A 23,273-nucleotide genomic window follows, 5' to 3' on the forward strand; every position below is an offset into this window, starting at 1 on the left:
TAGGGTGACGTGAGTGAGTAGGGACCACTTTGCTTGGAGAGGGAAAGGAGGATAGACAAAAGGGGCCTCACCTCTGTAGGTCGTCCCTCTGTCAGTCTCTGGACCATGTGCCCGGAAAAACTGGAGACAAACACGAGACGAGTCAGGTGGTTTGTTCACATGAGCTAGATTCACATCAGCTCTTACCTACTTTAAATGTCGGATAGAACTTTATGTCATATTCTTTGCACACGTCAAAGTTTTCCTCCTGAGCGCAGTCCAGCACACCCACGCTGATCGCCAGCTGCCAATCTGGACACGGAGACACACAGAGACAGATCAGTCCCCTGGTGGTGGACCGCTGTGCAGCACTCAACCACAACACTCGCCAGGTCAGGGTGGGTCGGGCATAACCCCGAACCCTTTCACCGGTTTCTTGGGTTCCCCTGAAAGGGAACACATGACGAATGGGGGACATCGTCAACTGCAGGTGCAGAACCTCCTGCAGGGTTCCAGTTCCACGTTTTGATGGCAAAACTGCCAAACATGTGAGGGAGACACAAAGTGTCTTTAGACGGTCGCAGGGACAGAAGACACGTCAAACAAGGCTGGAAGCCTCAAAGAAGGCAGAGATCGACAGGACAGTCGGAGTCTGATGCAGGTGTGAGCACACCCCCCCCCCCCCGGGTTCGTCATCAAAAACTACCCAGCAGCCTCAGCGCTGACCAAGAGGGCGTGGCTGAGCGCGATGACGAGGCTTCATGTTGATCCTCGGTCTTCGTCGTGGTAGTCACATGACTTCTGAAAGCCAACGTCTAACGTGAACTGAGACACGGCGCCACCTCCGGTCGATCGGCGACCGAACAATTCGATGATGGAATTCGTTGCTCCGGTAGCTAGGAAGCGAGCTATCCCGGACTCGCCCCCCCCCCCCACGCCCTCCCGAAGGTTCGTGTTTGGTACGAGTCGATCCGATCGAAGCCGAGGCGAAGAACGGATGTTGGCGAGTCGGAGCCCCGCTTCGGTCGCTGCTCGAACGTTCAAGCCTCGGAAACTGAGTCAGAGCTGTAAAATGGCCGCAGTTAGAAGGAGTTCGTGTTCGCAAACGGGCTGGTGGAACCCGTTCGGTACCTTTGACGTCCTGGGCGAGGGCCTTCCAGGTACTCGAGTACTGGATACAGTGGCCGCACCAAGACGAGAAGAACTGGACCAGCCAGGCCGAAGACGAGTTGGTGACTCGGGGCTTCAGGCTTCCGCTGCTCAGGATCACCAGCGGGTCCTCCTCCGTGTACAGCCGCGCGGCGCTGCCCAGCGACCCAGCGACCAGCCCGAGGAGGACGGCAGCCGCTCGGAGCCACAGCATGGAGGCGGCCGTCCGGGGCACCGCCACGGCGGAGCGTCAGAGGGCTGTAGAGTTGGAGCCGAAAAGAAGCGCCAAGCGCTGGGGTGACATGAGAGCAGCTGCTGCTAACAGCGACGTGTGTTTACGAGACGACGGAAGGAGTAACGTCTCACGCTGACGCATTTCCGGTGGAAGAAGAACGCAAACGAAGTGTAGCAGCAAGACCAGGAGGAGCGGAATCCCGTCGCCACCGCCGGATTTTTAGACGACCGCGAAATGGACGACTGAGACCTGGGGTTGGGAGGTCCGACACCGAGGCACCGAAGCCTGGATCACTTCCGCTGAGCGATGTGCTTCGGCAGTCCATCGGAGCGCGTGTCAGAGTTGTAAGGTCACGTGACTGATAAGTTTAAATTGACATTTGACGCAGGGGCACCGGTGCTTGCGTCATCCCTGTAACCCGAATTCGCGATGAAACCCCGAATTCTCCCATTGCCTTGTCACGTGGTGATGGATAACAGGAAACGTTCACGACCGTGGGAGAAGCTTGACCTGATCTCCTCGGCCTGCAGGCGGCGTCTGGTGTCCATGAGGGGGGGTCTTTGGTCAGGGCCTCCTGGGGTCCCGCAACCGCAGCTCTTTTGCTGTGTTTAGGCAAACATGAAGATGGTGACCCTGCTGCTCCACCCAACCCTGCTGCTGCTCCACCCATATGGAGTCTTTGTCCATCTCCTGGACGCCAATTACATCATCCCCTGGAGAACGGCCTTGAAGCAGATGATCCAGGCCACCAAGGAGACGGCTACGTCTGAGGTCCAGAGGGCGTGTGCAGTGAGCACCGCTGCTGGTATGTGGACCTCTGTCTGGCAGTGGCGTGCCACCACATCACCCCTGAAAGGGGGAGGAAAGACTCATGTTGGGAGTGATGAGATTTCCAGCTGTAAATGTCGCAGAGGCCAAACGTGCAGTGACGGAGAAGTGGGGTGTCGGGGGAGAGGTCTTAAGCTCGGGCACAGACTCAGCAGCAAACATGATTGCCTGTGCTGGTGTTCGAAATGTGACCTTTTCTTAACTTTGTGGTTGAGAAATCTCTTAATCTGACACCAGAATTTGAGTAAAGATTACGCACCTTTTTAAAAGCACCACAGTAGCAAGAGAAGCTGGCTGACATTCAGCTGGAGCTTCCCCGGAGGTTGACCCCCTCCCGCAGGAGCAGCAGCTCTGGCTAAGCTGCATACAGACATCACACCGCTCTGCTCAGAGGAATATGATGCGAGCCCACACTCTTCTGGTCCCCCGGCCTTTCCGTCAAGCCACTGTTGAGCTGTCTGAGGAGACAAGAGTGTCTCTGGTGAAAATGTTGAATTGCCACATTTCCAGGCATTCCTCAAACACCACCAACAACATTACATTGCTCTTAAAGAGGCCAGCAACACTGGAACCACCTTGACAGACGAGCTTGGACCTGTGGAGACGACGACCTCGGTTACTGTGGCAGCCCTCGCAGACCCAAGCTATAAGAGATGGGTTTCATCGACTCCGGCCATGCAGATGCTGCAGTGGAGAGCCTGGTCAGGGAGTGTACCAGCATCGGTCCTCCACCACCCCTGCAGGACAGTGTCGGGGGCCTGCCAGACAGCCATGTGGGCACAGAGCCCGTTTGTAGGGCAACAACCAGTGCAATCACAGAGGTACTTGGCCTGGCTGCATATACACACATACGATACATGTAATCTGCATTATAACTCTTCTGTAAAAATCATGTCATGAAACAATTGTACTTTTCTTCTCTTTATAGGGTTTTAAAAGACGCGCACACACCAAGGCCCCCTGAAACACAGGGCCAGCACAAGAGAAACTGCACAGGCGCTTCACATCCCCACTGGACGCAGTTCCCCTCAGAGGGTTCCTCTCATCTGACACACCTTGGCAGCTCTCCAGCCTTTGAATTGTTTTGCTTAAAAAAACAGGGCTAGATGTTAGAAAAACAACCCTTGAGTGTTGTGCAGCCTCCCGTACGTTTGACCGTTCTGGCTCAGCGCTGCAGATCCATGAGGGGAATCGAACCCCAGGTGGCCGCATGTTGAGGTGACGCCATCACTCTCCCGGACCAATTACCTTTTTGCAGTCTGTAGTCTATATTGTGTTCTTACAACCACAGGCATCAGTTCCTCTACTGCACTCATGAGAGACCTCAGCTGTCGGACGTTCATTCAAGGATCGCTCATGGAGGCTCCTGATTGGCAGGCAATTTTGCAGCACTGACGAACAAAGTTGAGACCCAACATCCAGGGAGGCGCATCCGTGTATTCTCATACATTCATGTCATTATACTGCTTATCTGTACTGCACTACTACCTCTACTGTTCTTCCACTTCTGTCATGCACTTTACAAGGCACCTGCTGCTCACCTTGGGAGGTGTAGACTTCCCTACCTCATGTTGTTGTACCACTCTCTGCTACTTTAATTGCCCCCAAAGGGGATCAATAAAGTTTTCTGACTGAATCTGAATTCATGCATGAACAGAACACAGGGCTCCCCTCTCACGTGGCCTCATCGGTGATTGTCGATGGGGAGCAGCCGCCGTCACATCTGCTAACCACCAGATGTCACCGTTTTGTGTTTGATGCTTTGGCGCTCCCAAACTTTCACGCTGCAATCAGGAAGAACCCTCCAGAGCCTCGCGGGGCTTCATTCGCCCAACCCCACTGAGAACCCTCATCCACAAGACCTGCATGGAACAATGAAGCAAACAGGAGTTGGTGCTGAAATAAAAAGAGTGAGACTGCAGAGATGCAGCAGGGTGGAGCAGTGGTCCTCACTGTGGCCCCCCATCAAGAAGGTTGTGGGTGGAGCAGTGGTCCTCACTGTGGCCCCCCATCAAGAAGGTTGTGGGTGGAGCCCCGGCTGCAGCACGGGGTCTTTCTGGGTGAGTCTCCATGTTCTCCCTGTTCCTGCGTGGGTTCTCTCTGGTACTCCGGCTTGTTGTCGGTGGTTGCTATGGTGACAGGTGTTGCTGGGACAGGCTCTTTGTTCTGATGAGCTCAGGCCCCAAAGCAGGGGGAGGAGGAGCCAGAATGGCGGACCCCAGTGCTTCTGGTGGCCTCCTCACAACTGCGGCTCACCTCCTTCATCTACACTTGTCCTCCCCTCCTCCTGCTCCCCCTCCTCCTGGACCAGTCCTCCTGCTCCCCCTCCTCCTGGACCAGTCCTCCTGGACCAGTCCTCCTGCTCCCCCTCCTCCTGGACCAGTCCTCTTCACCCTGTATCTGGAGGTTTACTGACTTCTCTACAAAACTCTTCTTCCTCTTTCAGGGTGACAGTTCACGCTGTACCTGCCACTTGGACCCCACAGATCCACCGTCTGCTGTTGGATTCAGTTTGTCAGTGTCAGAAAGGTCACTTGCATAATCACACCCTTGAACTCATCAGATAATCACGCACACACATTATCACGTCTTGGTTAGCCATCATGACATGACTTATTATTCATACTCTTTGCTCACATTAGCTTTATACTTATTTTGTTGAATTCCACCTTAAAAAGGCACCTATGTCCTGAGCACCTGATCTCACAGTGTTGAGGTCCTCGTCCCTCTCGGGTTTTCTTCTTCCATCATGATCCAGGGTGGGTTTTTGGGTGGTCCTGCCTCTTGTGGGGTTCAAGTTAGCAGGAACACAACTTCCTTCATAACATCGCCAAGATCAGACACATCCAGTCTCAAGGAGATGCAGAGAAACCAGTCACCTCCAGGCGGGATAGGTTCCTCCTATCAGGATCCACCAACAGTCTGGAAACTGTTCCTCCTCCTGGTTGCTCCTGCTGGTTCCTAGAGGCTCCAAGAGTAGAATGGAGGCAGAGCCTCCAGTTATCAGGCTCCTCCCCTGTGGAACCATCGCCCTGTCCCGGTCCAGGGCTCACAGCCCCTCTACATTTAAAACTTTCCTTGTTGATAAAGCTGACAGTTAGGTGGGCTCAGACCAGCCCCACCCCCTAGCTCTGCTGCTTTAGGCCTGGATTGGCGGGGTTCTCCCATGATGCACTGGGCTTCTCTCTCCTCCTGTCTGTCCTCACTCATGTCTCATAGCTGCAGGTCACAAACTGGACGTCGCCAACCAGCCTGTTGACATATTGGCTGTAAAACGGTACAGAAAAACCTCAGAGATCTCAGTCTCCTCCGACGACCAACAGGTTTGCCAACTCTACCCATGATTGTGACACTGGGGAGGAGGACTCCTGCACACTGACTATGGACTATTGGACACTACAAGTTCTAAAAGTGCTCAAATAAGAGAAGGAGAGTGAAATGACAGTGGAAGTTGAACATAGATAAACCAGTTAAATGAGTCTGTTCTGGCCTTCATACCACGGGAAGGTCAGGGAGGGGTTTTAGTCATAGGCATGTTAGTCAGAGACTACAAACATGGCGTCAGTCATATTGTTAGCTTGACATGTCAAGACTTCAGGAGGAGGGACATTCCTGTGACGACAGGTTGTCCCCATCTTGGCCAGAGGAGACATAGTGAAGCCTCCCACGCACAGATCAGAGCATGAGACTTTCATCACTTCCCTTCCTGTCCCTTCCGGTGCTACTGACCCACCTGACCTCCCACCAGCATGAGAGGAGTACATAATGATTGACGTTTCAGTTTTATCCCTTGAGCCTGCCAACGTAACAACACAATATGTCAGTACAAAAAAAAACAAATCAAAAGTAGAAATCAAAAACAGACAAATAATTCAAAGAACCTGGTTTTACTCATCTGATATTCCAGGGATAGAGCAACGCTCTGCTGAGAATATCGAGTCGTTCCTCCATCAGGCCGATTCAAAACCAGATCTGAGAACGTTTCCTATCACAAACACGATGACGCTCTATTTCCGCCAGTTCCTGAAAGCAGCAGCGCGCTCTGCCGCCCCCTGCTGTCTGTCCGTGACGTCGACGGGAAATTTGGAATTACGGGTTGAAAAGACGATGTTGTTGGCGAGCATCGGGCACGTTCATGTTGCCGTCTGTTATTTATATTTGAATGTTTCTCTATTTGCCTTTGACGGCGATAAAAACGTTGAAGTAATAAAAACGCGGAAAAGATGATAAGACACGAACGCTGGAGACACGCCATCACCTTTACACCGTCAGCTGCAACTTCATGATATTAATCGTTGAGAGTAAAGAATGACGTCATTCTCGTCGCCTCTCTCCCGCTGCGTTTCAGTTTAGCGTCTGGTTACCATATCAACGGAAGAGCTGGACTCAGGAGGACGCGGACACGCAGGCGGGGAAACGTTCCGACAAGTGTCCAACAGGAAGACCTGGTCCCGAGTCGGTCCGAGTCTTCGCGATCACAAACAGTTGGAGTGGTTTCATTTGATGTGAGTCTTTTATGGCAGCTGAGAGTTCAAGTTCAACCTCGACGCTACAACTGCCACTGCTGTCATTACTACGACTACAACTGCTACAACTGCTGTCATTACTACGACTACAACTACTACAACTGCTGTCATTACTACGACTACAACTGCTACTACTGCTGTCATTACTACGACTACAACTGCTACTACTGCTGTCATTACTACGACTACAACTGCTACAACTGCTGTCATTACTACGACTACAACTGCTACAACTGCTGTCATTACTACGACTACAACTGCTACTACTGCTGTCATTACTACGACTACAACTGCTACAACTGCTGTCATTACTACGACTACAACTGCTACTACTGCTGTCATTACTACGACTACAACTGCTACAACTGCTGTCATTACTACGACTACAACTGCTACAACTGCTGTCATTACTACGACTACAACTACTACAACTGCTGTCATTACTACGACTACAACTGCTACAACTGCTGTCATTACTACGACTACAACTGCTACAACTGCTGTCATTACTACGACTACAACTGCTACTACTGCTGTCATTACTACGACTACAACTGCTACTACTGCTGTCATTACTACGACTACAACTGCTACAACTGCTGTCATTACTACGACTACAACTGCTACAACTGCTGTCATTACTACGACTACAACTGCTACTACTGCTGTCATTACTACGACTACAACTGCTACTACTGCTGTCATTACTACGACTACAACTACTACAACTGCTGTCATTACTACGACTACAACTGCTACAACTGCTGTCATTACTACGACTACAACTGCTACTACTGCTGTCATTACTACGACTACAACTGCTACTACTGCTGTCATTACTACGACTACAACTACTACAACTGCTGTCATTACTACGACTACAACTGCTACAACTGCTGTCATTACTACGACTACAACTGCTACAACTGCTGTCATTACTACGACCACAACTGCTACTACTGCTGTCATTACTACGACTACAACTACTACAACTGCTGTCATTACTACGACTACAACTGCTACAACTGCTGTCATTACTACGACTACAACTGCTACAACTGCTGTCATTACTACGACTACAACTGCTACTACTGCTGTCATTACTACGACTACAACTACTACAACTGCTGTCATTACTACGACTACAACTACTACTACTGCTGTCATTACTACGACTACAACTGCTACAACTGCTGTCATTACTACGACTACAACTGCTACAACTGCTGTCATTACTACGACTACAACTGCTACTACTGCTGTCATTACTACGACTACAACTGCTACTACTGCTGTCATTACTACGACTACAACTGCTACAACTGCTGTCATTACTACGACTACAACTACTACAACTGCTGTCATTACTACGACTACAACTGCTACTACTGCTGTCATTACTACGACTACAACTGCTACTACTGCTGTCATTACTACGACTACAACTACTACAACTGCTGTCATTACTACGACTACAACTACTACTACTGCTGTCATTACTACAACTACGACTGCTACTACTGCTGTCATTACTACGACTACAACTGCTGTCATTACTACGACTACAACTGCTACAACTGCTGTCATTACTACGACTACAACTGCTACAACTGCTGTCATTACTACGACTACAACTGCTACAACTGCTGTCATTACTACGACTACAACTGCTACTACTGCTGTCATTACTACGACTACAACTGCTACTACTGCTGTCATTACTACGACTACAACTGCTACAACTGCTGTCATTACTACGACTACAACTGCTACTACTGCTGTCATTACTACGACTACAACTGCTACAACTGCTGTCATTACTACGACTACAACTGCTACAACTGCTGTCATTACTACGACTACGACTGCTACTACTGCTGTCATTACTACGACTACAACTGCTACAACTGCTGTCATTACTACGACCACAACTACTACTACTGCTGTCATTACTACGACTACAACTGCTACTACTGCTGTCATTACTACGACTACAACTGCTACAACTGCTGTCATTACTACGACCACAACTGCTACTACTGCTGTCATTACTACGACTACAACTGCTACAACTGCTGTCATTACTACGACCACAACTACTACTACTGCTGTCATTACTACGACTACAACTGCTACTACTGCTGTCATTACTACGACCACAACTGCTACAACTGCTGTCATTACTACGACCACAACTGCTACTACTGCTGTCATTACTACGACTACAACTGCTACTACTGCTGTCATTACTACGACTACAACTGCTACTGCTGCTGTCATTACTACGACTACAACTGCTACAACTGCTGTCATTACTACGACTACAACTGCTACTACTGCTGTCATTACTACGACTACAACTGCTACTACTGCTGTCATTACTACGACTACAACTGCTACTACTGCTGTCATTACTACGACTACAACTGCTACAACTGCTGTCATTACTACGACTACAACTGCTACTGCTGCTGTCATTACTACGACTACAACTGCTACAACTGCTGTCATTACTACGACTACAACTGCTACTACTGCTGTCATTACTACGACTACAACTACTACAACTGCTGTCATTACTACGACTACAACTGCTACTACTGCTGTCATTACTACGACTACAACTGCTACTACTGCTGTCATTACTACGACTACAACTGCTACAACTGCTGTCATTACTACGACTACAACTGCTACTACTGCTGTCATTACTACGACCACAACTACTACAACTGCTGTCATTACTACGACCACAACTGCTACTACTGCTGTCATTACTACGACTACAACTGCTACTACTGCTGTCATTACTACGACTACAACTGCTACTACTGCTGTCATTACTACGACTACAACTGCTACTACTGCTGTCATTACTACGACTACAACTGCTACTACTGCTGTCATTACTACGACTACAACTGCTACTACTGCTGTCATTACTACGACTACAACTGCTACAACTGCTGTCATTACTACGACTTCAACTGCTACAACTGCTGTCATTACTACGACTACAACTGCTACAACTTCTGTCATTACTACGACTACAACTACTACAACTGCTGTCATTACTACGACTACAACTACTACAACTGCTGTCATTACTACGACTACAACTACTACTACTGCTGTCATTACTACAACTACAACTGCTACAACTGCTGTCATTACTACGACTACAACTGCTGTCATTACTACGACTACAACTACTACAACTGCTGTCATTACTACGACTACAACTACTACTACTGCTGTCATTACTACGACTACAACTACTACAACTGCTGTCATTACTACGACTACAACTGCTGTCATTACTACGACTACAACTACTACAACTGCTGTCATTACTACGACTACAACTACTACTACTGCTGTCATCACTACGACTACAACTACTACAACTGCTGTCATTACTACGACTACAACTACTACAACTGCTGTCATTACTACGACTACTACAACTGCTGTCATTACTACGACTACAACTACTACAACTGCTGTCATTACTACGACTACAACTGCTACTACTGCTGTCATTACTACGACTACAACTGCTACAACTGCTGTCATTACTACGACTACAACTACTACAACTGCTGTCATTACTACGACTACAACTACTACAACTGCTGTCATTACTACGACTACAACTGCTACAACTGCTGTCATTACTACGACTACAACTACGACTACAACTTCTACTACTACTGTTATTAATACGACTACAGCTACGACTACAACTACTTCTACTATCGTTATTACTACAACTACAACTTCTACTACTACTGTCATTACTACGACTACGACTACAACTTCTACTACTACTGTTATTACTACAACTACAACTTCTACTACTACTGTCATTACTACGACTACAACTACGACTACAACTTCTACTACTACTGTTATTAATACGACTACAGCTACGACTACAACTACTACTACTACTGTCATTACTACGACTACAACTACGACTACTACTGTTATTAGTACGACTACAACAACTACTGCTACTCTTATTACTACGACTACAACTACGACTACAAGTACTACTACTACTGTTATTACTACGATTACGACTACAACTACTACTACTACTACTACTGTTATTACTACGACTACAACTACTACTACTATTACTACGACTGTTATCACTACTATTACTACTGTTACTACTGTTATTACTACCTCTGGAATCACTGTTACTACTATTACTACTTTTACATTACGACTACTATTACTATTACTACAATTACACCTACAACTACCACTTTTACTTCTACATCGGCATCTGCTACGACTGTTGCTGCTACTTCTACGATAACTACTACTACGATTATTACTACTATTGGTATTCCTGTTACGACGATTACTACTATTATTATTACTACTACTACTATTAACACTGTTATCCGTACTACTGCTTCTGCTGGAGAACTTTTACTGTGAAAGCGCTGGGCCGATGATGATGAAGGTCTCATTACCTCACAGAAACTTGCTGTCACTCAGGAGCATGTCATCACCTAGAGTGGGCGTGGTCAGAGACTCTATGCTGACCAATCTGCTGCTGGCCAAGGTGAGCACTCATTGACAAAACTGACGATGACAATGAAGGTGATGATGTCACCCCTTCTCTCTGCAGGCATCTGTAGGTCAGACTCGGTCTACCATTTGGTCCCTCCCTGGTCCAGATTTCACTTTCGGAACCAGCAGCAGCTTGGTCAGGGATGGGGGCATGGCTGAAGGTGAGCAAGGACATATTGCTGTGGTTATGTTTGCTTACCACCTCCTAACCTTGCTACACTCATGTTTGTTTGCATTCTGAAGAGTCATCAGAACTTTTTGTGCTTCACACCAACATCTGGCTCCTCCCTCCAATCAGCATCCAATCCCAGGTCACATGACTCTGCAGCAGTCACTCTCTCATTCTTCCGCCTTGTCCAGCGTGATGAGATGATGTGTGAACACACCTGTTGCCTGTAGCTGTATACAGGACAAGGTGATGCTAACTGGCTGCTTGCTGCTGTGCAGCACCAGATGGAGGCTGAAACACAGACACAGAGACAAAAAAACAGAAACCTGGTTTCCAAGCAACCACTGGCCAGGTTTATAAAACCACTGATTCAGCTGTAAAAGACATTTTATATATTATACATACATGATACATTTTATTCATGAGCCTGCTGGAATCAAAATGAAACATTCATCATTTAGAAACTGTAAAAACACCAAGTTTCATCAGATATTCAACTTTCCAACGGTCCCTGAATGAATCCAGTATGGCGTAAACGCACCACATTCACAAGAACAAGGGAGATGATTTAACACCTAACATCCAAATCATCACCTTCTCAGAATTATTGCCTAAATCATTTTTAAAATTTTCTTTAGAAAAAACAAAAAACTACAGACAAAAATGTCAGCAGTGGTCCTCCCTGTGGCCCCCCATCAAGAGGGTTGTGGGTGGAGCCCCGGCTGCAGCACGGGGTCTTTCTGGGTGAGTCTCCATGTTCTCCCTGTTCCTGCTGGGTTCTCTCTGGTACTCCAGCTTCCTCCACAGTCCAAAGACATCAAGAGGGACCAGGTTAATCCAGACTCTAAATTGACCGTAGGCGTGGCTGGGAGAGCCAATGGTTGTCTGTCTCTATGTGTTGGCCCTGCCATGGACTGGTGACCTGTCCAGGGGGAAGGCTGCTGGGATAGGCTCCACCCCCACCACCCTCTACAGGAGAAGAGGGAGAACATGGAGGGATGGATGATGGAATGGATGGATGGATGGAGGGATGATGGATGGGTGGATGTAGGGAGGGATGATGGATGGATGGATGGATGATGGATGGATGATGAATGATGGATGGATGATGGATGGATGGATGAATGATGGATGGATGAATGATGGATGGATGAATGATTAATGATGGGTGGATGATGGATGGATGATGAATGATGGATGGATGATGAATGATGGATGATGGATGGATGAATGATGGATGATGGATGGATGAATGATGGATGGATGATGGATGGACGATGGATGGATGATGGATGGATGATGAATGATGGATGGATGATGGATGATAGATGGATGAATGGATGATGGATGGACGATGGATGGATGATGAATGATGGATGGATGATGGATGATAGATGGATGAATGAATGATGGATGATGGATGGATGATGGATGGATGATGAATGATGGATGGATGATGGATGGATGATGAATGATGGATGGATGATGGATGGACGATGGATGGATGATGGATGGATGATGAATGATGGATGGATGATGGATGATAGATGGATGAATGAATGATGGATGATGGATGGATGATGGATGGACGATGGATGGATGAATGATGGATGATGAATGATGGATGATGGATGGATGATGGATGGATGATGGATGGACGATGGATGGATGATGGATGGATGATGATGGATGATGGATGGATGAATGATGGATGGATGAATGATGGATGGATGATGGATGAATGATGGATGGATGGATGATGGATGGATGATGGATGGATGGATGAATGATGGATGGATGAATGATGGATGGATGAATGATTAATGATGGGTGGATGATGGATGGATGATGAATGATGGATGGATGATGAATGATGGATGATGGATGGATGAATGATGGATGATGGATGGATGAATGATGGATGGATGATGGATGGACGATGGATGGATGATGGATGGATGATGAATGATGGATGGATGATGGATGATAGATGGATGAATGGATGATGGATGGACGATGGATGGATGATGAATGATGGATGGATGATGGATGATAGATGGATGAATGAATGATGGATGATGGATGGATGATGGATGGATGATGAATGATGGATGGATGATGGATGGATGATGAATGATGGATGGATGATGGATGGACGATGGATGGATGATGGATGGATGATGAATGATGGATGGATGATGGATGATAGATGGATGAATGAATGATGGATGATGGATGGATGATGGATGGACGATGGATGGATGAATGATGGATGATGAATGATGGATGATGGATGGATGATGGATGGATGATGGATGGACGATGGATGGATGATGGATGGATGATGATGGATGATGGATGGATGAATGATGGATGGATGAATGATGGATGGATGATGGATGAATGATGGATGGATGGATGATGAATGATGGATGGATGATGGATGGATGGATGGATGATGGATGGATGGACGATGGATGGATGATGAATGATGGATGGATGATGAATGATGGATGATTGATGGATGATGGATGGATGATGGATGATGGATGGATGAATGATGGATGGATGATGGATGAATGATGGATGGATGATGGATGAATGATGGATGGATGGATGATGAATGATGGATGGATGATGGATTAATGATGGATGGATGGATGGATGATGGATGGATGGACGATGGATGGATGATGAATGATGGATGGATGATGAATGATGGATGATTGATGGATGATGGATGGACGATGGATGGATGATGGATGGATGATGAATGATGGATGGATGATGGATGGATGATGGATGAATGATGGATGGATGAATGATGGATGAATGATGGATGGATGATGGATGGATGATGGATGGACGATGGATGGATGATGGATGGATGATGAATGATGGATGATGGATGGATGATGGATGGATGATGGATGAAAGATGGATGAATGATGGATGATGGATGGATGAATGATGGATGATGGATGAATGATGGATGAATGATGGATGGACGATGGATGGATGATGAATGATGGATGATGGATGGATGATGAATGATGGATGATGGATGGATTAATGATGGATGACGGATGAATGATGGATGATGGATGGATGATGGATGGATGGATTAATGATGGATGGATGATGGATGGATGATGAATGATGGATGAATGATGAATAATGAATGATGGATGGATGAATGATGGATGGATGGATGAATGATGGATGGATGATGGATTAATGATGGATGGATGATGGATGGATGATGAATGATGGATGGATGAATGATGGATGAATGATGGATGATGGATGGATGGATGAATGATGAATGAATGATGGATGGATGATGGATGGATGATGGATTAATGATGGATGGATGATGGATGAATGATGGATGGATGGATGATGAATGATGGATTGATGATGGATGAATGATGGATGAATGATGGATGGATGATGATGGATGGATGAATGATGGATGGATGGATGAATGATGAATGAATGATGGATGGATGATGGATTAATGATGGATGGATGATTGATAAATGATGGATGGATGAATGATGAATGATGGATGATGGATTAATGATGGATGGATGGATGATGAATGATGGATGATGGATGGACGATGGATGGATGATGGATGGATGATGAATGATGGATGGATGATGGATGGATGAATGATGGATGATGGATGAATGATGGATGGATGATGGATGATGGATGGATGATGAATGATGGATGGATGAATGATGGATGATGGATGAATGATGGATGATGGATGGATGATGAATGATGGATGATGGATGGATGATGGATGGATGATGAATGATGGATGATGGATGGATGATGGATGGATGATGGATGGATGATGAATGATGGATGATGGATGGATGATGGATGGATGATGGATGGATGATGAATGATGGATGGATGATGGATGGATGATGGATGGATGATGAATGATGGATGATGGATGGATGATGGATGGATGATGGATGGACGATGGATGGATGATGGATGGATGATGGATGATGGATGATGGATGGATGAATGATGGATGGATGAATGATGGATGATGGATGGATGATGGATGGATGATGGATGGACGATGGATGGATGATGAATGATGGATGATGGATGGATGATGGATGAATGATGGATGATTGATGGATGGATGATGGATGGATGATGAATGATGGATGATGGATGGATGATGGATGAATGATGGATGATGGATGGATGGATGGATGATGGATGAATGATGGATGGATGGATGATGGATTAATGATGGATGGATGATGAATGATGGATGGATGGATGAACGATGGATGGATGATGGATTAATGATGGATGGATGATGAATGATGGATGGATGGATGAATGATGGATGATGGATGGATGAATGATGGATGGATGGATGAATGATGGATGGATGATGGATGGATGATGGATTAATGATGGATGGATGATGGATTAATGATGGATGGATGATGGATGGATGATGAATGATGGATGATGGATGGATGAATGATGGATGGATGAATGATGGATGGATGGATGAATGATGGATGGATGATGGATTAATGATGATGGATGATGGATGGATGATGAATGATGGATGATGGATGGATGATGGATGGATGGATGGATGAATGATGGATGGATGATGGATGAATGATGGATGGATGGATGATGAATGATGGATGGATGATGGATGGATGGATGCATGATGGATGGATGGACGATGGATGGATGATGAATGATGGATGGATGATGAATGATGGATGATTGATGGATGATGGATGGATGGATGATGGATGGATGATGAATGATGGATGGATGATGGATGGATGATGGATGAATGATGGATGGATGAATGATGGATGGATGAATGATGGATGAATGATGGATGGATGATGGATGGATGATGAATGATGGATGATGGATGGACGATGGATGGATGATGGATGGATGATGAATGATGGATGGATGATGGATGGATGAATGATGGATGATGGATGAACGATGGATGGACGATGGATGGATGATGAATGATGGATGATGGATGGATGATGGATGATGGATGGATGAATGATGGATGATGGATGAATGATGGATGATGGATGGATGATGAATGGATGATGGATGGATGATGAATGATGGATGATGGATGGATGATGGATGGATGATGGATGGATGATGAATGATGGATGGATGATGGATGGATGATGGATGGATGATGAATGATGGATGATGGATGGATGATGGATGGATGATGGATGGACGATGGATGGATGATGGATGGATGATGGATGATGGATGATGGATGGATGAATGATGGATGGATGAATGATGGATGAATGATGGATGATGGATGGATGATGGATGGATGATGGATGGACGATGGATGGATGATGAATGATGGATGATGGATGGATGATGGATGAATGATGGATGATTGATGGATGGATGATGGATGGATGATGAATGATGGATGATGGATGGATGATGGATGATGGATGGATGGATGGATGATGGATGAATGATGGATGGATGGATGATGGATTAATGATGGATGGATGGATGAATGATGGATGGATGATGGATTAACGATGGATGGATGATGAATGATGGATGGATGGATGAATGATGGATGAATGATGGATGGATGGATGAATGATGGATGGATGATGGATGGATGATGGATTAATGATGGATGGATGATGGATTAATGATGGATGGATGATGGATGGATGATGAATGATGGATGATGGATGGATGAATGATGGATGGATGAATGATGGATGGATGGATGAATGATGGATGGATGATGGATGGATGATGAATGATGGATGATGGATGGATGATGGATGGATGGATGGATGAATGATGGATGGATGATGGATGAATGATGGATGGATGGATGATGAATGATGGATGGATGATGGATGGATGGATGGATGATGGATGGATGGACGATGGATGGATGATGAATGATGGATGGATGATGAATGATGGATGATTGATGGATGATGGATGGATGGATGATGGATGGATGATGAATGATGGATGGATGATGAATGGATGATGGATGAATGATGGATGGATGAATGATGGATGAATGATGGATGGATGATGGATGGACGATGGATGGATGATGGATGGATGATGAATGATGGATGATGGATGGATGATGGATGGATGATGGATGAAAGATGGATGAATGATGGATGATGGATGGATGAATGATGGATGATGGATGAATGATGGATGAATGATTGATGAATGATGGATGATGGATGGATGAAGAATGGACGATGGATGGATGATGAATGATGGATGGATGATGGATGGATGATGGATGGACGATGGATGGATGATGGATAGATGATGAATGATGGATGATGGATGGATGATGGATGGATGAATTAATGATGGGTGGATGATGGATGGATGATGAATGATGGATGAATGATGGATGAATGATGAATAATGAATGATGGATGAATGATGAATAATGAATGATGGATGGATGAATGATGGATGGATGGATGAATGATGGATGGATGATGGATTAATGATGGATGGATGATGGATGGATGATGAATGATGGATGGATGAATGATGGATGAATGATGGATGATGGATAGATGGATGAATGATGAATGAATGATGGATGGATGATGGATGGATGATGGATGAATGATGGATGGATGGATGATGAATGATGGATGGATGATGGATGATGATGGATGAATGATGGATGGATGGATGAATGATGAATGAATGATGGATGGATGATGGATTAATGATGGATGGATGATTGATGAATGATGGATGGATGGATGATGAATGATGGATGATGGATTAATGATGGATGGATGGATGATGAATGATGGATGATGGATGGATGAATGATGGATGGATGAATGATGGATGGATGATGGATGGACGATGAATGATGGATGGATGATGGATGGATGAATGATGGATGATGGATGAATGATGGATGGACGATGGATGGATGATGAATGATGGATGATGGATGGATGATGAATGATGGATGATGGATGGATGAATGATGGATGATGGATGGATGATGGATGAATGATGGATGATGGATGGATGATGAATGATGGATGATGGATGGATGATGAATGATGGATGGATGATGAATGATGGATGATGGATGAATGATGGATGATGGATGAATGATGGATGATGGATGGATGATGAATGATGGATGATGGATGAATGATGGATGATGGATGGATGATGAATGATGAATGATGGATGGATGATGAATGATGGATGAATGATGGATGGATGATGGATGGATGATGGATGAATGCTGGATGGATGATGGATGGATGATGGATGAATGATGGATGGATGATGGATGGATGATGGATGATGGATGGATGAATGATGGATGATGGATGGATGATGGATGGATGATGGATGGATGGATGATGGATGGATGAATGATGGATGGATGATGGATGGATGAATCATGGATTATGGATGGATGATGGATGAATGAATGATGGATGATGGATGGATGAATCATGGATTATGGATGGATGGATGATGGATGGATGATGGATGTTGGATGGATGATGGATGAATGATGGATGGATGATGGATGGATGAATCATGGATTATGGATGGATGATGGATGAATGAATGATGGATGATGGATGGATGAATCATGGATTATGGATGGATGATGGATGGATGATGGATGGATGGATGATGGATGGATGAATGATGGATCGATGATGGATGGATGAATCATGGATTATGGATGGATGGATGATGGATGGATGAATCATGGATTATGGATGGATGATAGATGGATGATGGATGATGGATGGATGGATGATGGATGGATGAATGATGGATCGATGATGGATGGATGAATCATGGATTATGGATGGATGATGGATGGATGAATGATGGATGATGGATGGATGATGGATGGATGATGAATGATGGATGGATGATGGATGGATGATGAATGATGGATGGATGATGGATGGACGATGGATGGATGATGGATGGATGATGAATGATGGATGGATGATGGATGATAGATGGATGAATGAATGATGGATGATGGATGGATGATGGATGGACGATGGATGGATGATGGATGGATGATGGATGATGGATGGATGATGGATGGATGATGGATGGACGATGGATGGATGATGGATGGATGATGAATGATGGATGGATGATGGATGATGGATGGATGAATGATGGATGGATGAATGATGGATGATGGATGGATGATGGATGGATGATGGATGGACGATGGATGGATGATGAATGATGGATGATGGATGGATGATGGATGAATGATGGATGATTGATGGATGGATGATGGATGGATGATGAATGATGGATGATGGATGGATGATGGATGAATGATGGATGATGGATGGATGATGGATGGATGGATGGATGATGGATGAATGATGGATGGATGGATGATGGATTAATGATGGATGGATGATGAATGATGGATGGATGGATGAATGATGGATGATGGATGGATGAATGATGGATGGATGGATGAATGATGGATGGATGATGGATGGATGATGGATTAATGATGGATGGATGATGGATTAATGATGGATGGATGATGGATGGATGATGGATGGATGAATGATGGATGATGGATGGATGAATGATGGATGGATGATGGATTAATGATGATGGATGATGGATGGATGATGAATGATGGATGATGAATGGATGATGGATGATGGATGGATGAATGATGGATGGATGATGGATGAATGATGGATGGATGATGGATGAATGATGGATGGATGGATGATGAATGATGGATGGATGATGGATTAATGATGGATGGATGGATGATGGATGGATGGACGATGGATGGATGATGAATGATGGATGGATGATGAATGATGGATGATTGATGGATGATGGATGGACGATGGATGGATGATGGATGGATGATGAATGATGGATGGATGATGGATGGATGATGGATGAATGATGGATGGATGAATGATGGATGAATGATGGATGGATGATGGATGGATGATGGATGGACGATGGATGGATGATGGATGGATGATGAATGATGGATGATGGATGGATGATGGATGGATGATGGATGAAAGATGGATGAATGATGGATGATGGATGGATGAATGATGGATGATGGATGAATGATGGATGAATGATTGATGAATGATGGATGATGGATGGATGATGAATGATGGATGGATGATGGATGGATGATGGATGGATGATGAATGATGGATGATGGATGGATGATGAATGATGGATGATGGATGGATGAATGATGGATGATGGATGAATGATGGATGATGGATGGATGATGAATGATGGATGATGGATGGATGATGGATGGATGATGGATGGATGATGGATGGATGAATGATGGATGGATGAATGATGGATGGATGGATGAATGATGGATGGATGATGGATTAATGATGATGGATGGATGATGAATGATGGATGATGGATGGATGATGGATGATGGATGGATGAATGATGGACGGGTGATGGATGAATGATGGATGATGGATGGACGATGGATGGATGATGAATGATGGATGGATGATGGATGATGGATGGATGAATGAATGATGGATGATGGATGGATGATGGATGGATGATGAATGATGGATGGATGATGGATGGATGATGAATGATGGATGGATGATGGATGGACGATGGATGGATGATGGATGGATGATGAATGATGGATGGATGATGGATGATAGATGGATGAATGAATGATGGATGATGGATGGATGATGGATGGACGATGGATGGATGATGGATGGATGATGAATGATGGATGATGGATGGATGATGGATGGACGATGGATGGATGATGGATGGATGATGAATGATGGATGGATGATGGATGGACGATGGATGGATGATGGATGGATGATGAATGATGGATGATGGATGGATGATGGATGAAAGATGGATGAATGATGAATGATGGATGGATGGATGATGAATGATGGATGGATGATGGATGGATGGATGGATGATGGATGGATGGACGATGGATGGATGATGAATGATGGATGGATGATGAATGATGGATGATTGATGGATGATGGATGGATGATGGATGGATGATGGATGGATGATGAATGATGGATGGATGATGGATGGATGATGGATGAATGATGGATGGATGAATGATGGATGGATGAATGATGGATGAATGATGGATGGATGATGGATGGATGATGGATGGACGATGGATGGATGATGGATGGATGATGAATGATGGATGATGGATGGATGATGGATGAAAGATGGATGAATGATGGATGATGGATGGATGAATGATGGATGATGGATGAATGATGGATGATGGATGGATGATGGATGGACGATGGATGGATGATGAATGATGGATGGATGATGGATGATGGATGGATGATGATGGACGATGGATGGATGATGGATGGATGATGAATGATGGATGGATGATGGATGAATGATGGATGATGGATGGATTAATGATGGATGACGGATGGATGATGATGATGGATGGATGATGGATGAATGATGGATGATGGATGGATGAATTAATGATGGATGGATGATGGATGGATGATGAATGATGGATGAATGATGGATGAATGATGAATAATGAATGATGGATGAATGATGAATAATGAATGATGGATGGATGAATGATGGATGGATGGATGAATGATGGATGGATGATGGATTAATGATGGATGGATGATGAATGATGGATGGATGAATGATGGATGAATGATGGATGATGGATGGATGGATGAATGATGAATGAATGATGGATGGATGATGGATGGATGATGGATGGATGATGGATGAATGATGGATGGATGGATGATGAATGATGGATGGATGATGATGGATGGATGAATGATGGATGGATGGATGAATGATGAATGAATGATGGATGGATGATGGATTAATGATGGATGGATGATTGATGAATGATGGATGGATGGATGATGAATGATGGATGATGGATTAATGATGGATGGATGGATGATGAATGATGGATGGATGAATGATGGATGGATGAATGATGGATGGATGATGGATGGACGATGAATGATGGATGGATGAATGATGGATGATGGATGAATGATGGATGGACGATGGATGGATGATGAATGATGGATGATGGATGGATGATGAATGATGGATGATGGATGATGGATGGATGATGGATGAATGATGGATGATGGATGGATGATGAATGATGGATGATGGATGGATGATGAATGATGGATGATGGATGAATGATGGATGATGGATGAATGATGGATGATGGATGGATGATGAATGATGGATGATGGATGAATGATGGATGATGGATGGATGATGAATGATGAATGATGGATGGATGATGAATGATGGATGAATAATGGATGGATGATGGATGAATGATGGATGGATGGATGATGAATGATGGATGGATGATGATGGATGGATGAATGATGGATGGATGGATGAATGATGAATGAATGATGGATGGATGATGGATTAATGATGGATGGATGATTGATGAATGATGGATGGATGGATGATGAATGATGGATGATGGATTAATGATGGATGGATGGATGATGAATGATGGATGGATGAATGATGGATGGATGAATGATGGATGGATGATGGATGGACGATGAATGATGGATGGATGGATGAATGATGGATGATGGATGAATGATGGATGGACGATGGATGGATGATGAAT

The 23,273-nt window shown here is 45.0% G+C and overlaps 2 protein-coding genes across 8 annotated transcripts in view; one reads left to right on the top strand and one right to left on the bottom strand.

Annotated features, from left to right (window-relative positions):
* Positions 1–6,458, bottom strand: part of qsox2 (quiescin Q6 sulfhydryl oxidase 2) — a 12,234-nt gene extending 5,776 nt beyond the window's left edge. Inside the window, exons 1-7 of one of the 7 annotated variants that reach the window (XM_086205585.1) lie at positions 6,073–6,458; positions 5,925–5,987; positions 2,732–2,786; positions 2,451–2,649; positions 1,874–2,212; positions 191–291; positions 72–120 (exon numbers count right to left, since the gene is read on the bottom strand). In XM_086205585.1, the coding sequence (XP_086061711.1) occupies positions 72–120; positions 191–291; positions 1,874–2,033 (310 nt within the window). In that variant the 5' untranslated portion in view covers positions 2,034–2,212; positions 2,451–2,649; positions 2,732–2,786; positions 5,925–5,987; positions 6,073–6,458. Of the gene's footprint in view, positions 1–71; positions 121–190; positions 292–1,110; positions 1,682–1,873; positions 2,213–2,450; positions 2,650–2,731; positions 4,472–5,924 lie in introns of those variants that run through there. The other 6 variants (XM_086205583.1, XM_086205584.1, XM_086205580.1 and 3 more) reach the window with 6 other exon arrangements.
* Positions 1–23,273, top strand: part of cfap77 (cilia and flagella associated protein 77) — a 29,168-nt gene that overhangs the window by 2,224 nt on the left and 3,671 nt on the right. The window contains exons 3-5 of the mRNA XM_086205591.1: positions 6,540–6,696; positions 11,215–11,299; positions 11,366–11,468. Of these exons, the coding sequence (XP_086061717.1) occupies positions 11,237–11,299; positions 11,366–11,468 (166 nt within the window). The 5' untranslated portion in view covers positions 6,540–6,696; positions 11,215–11,236. The remainder of the gene's footprint in view (positions 1–6,539; positions 6,697–11,214; positions 11,300–11,365; positions 11,469–23,273) is intronic.

This window comes from Aulostomus chinensis, chromosome 6, assembly GCF_037954235.1.
Source record: "Aulostomus chinensis isolate RoL2024-O1b breed Wild chromosome 6, RoL_Achi_v1.0, whole genome shotgun sequence".
In the NCBI taxonomy this organism is placed as follows: domain Eukaryota; kingdom Metazoa; phylum Chordata; class Actinopteri; order Syngnathiformes; family Aulostomidae; genus Aulostomus; species Aulostomus chinensis.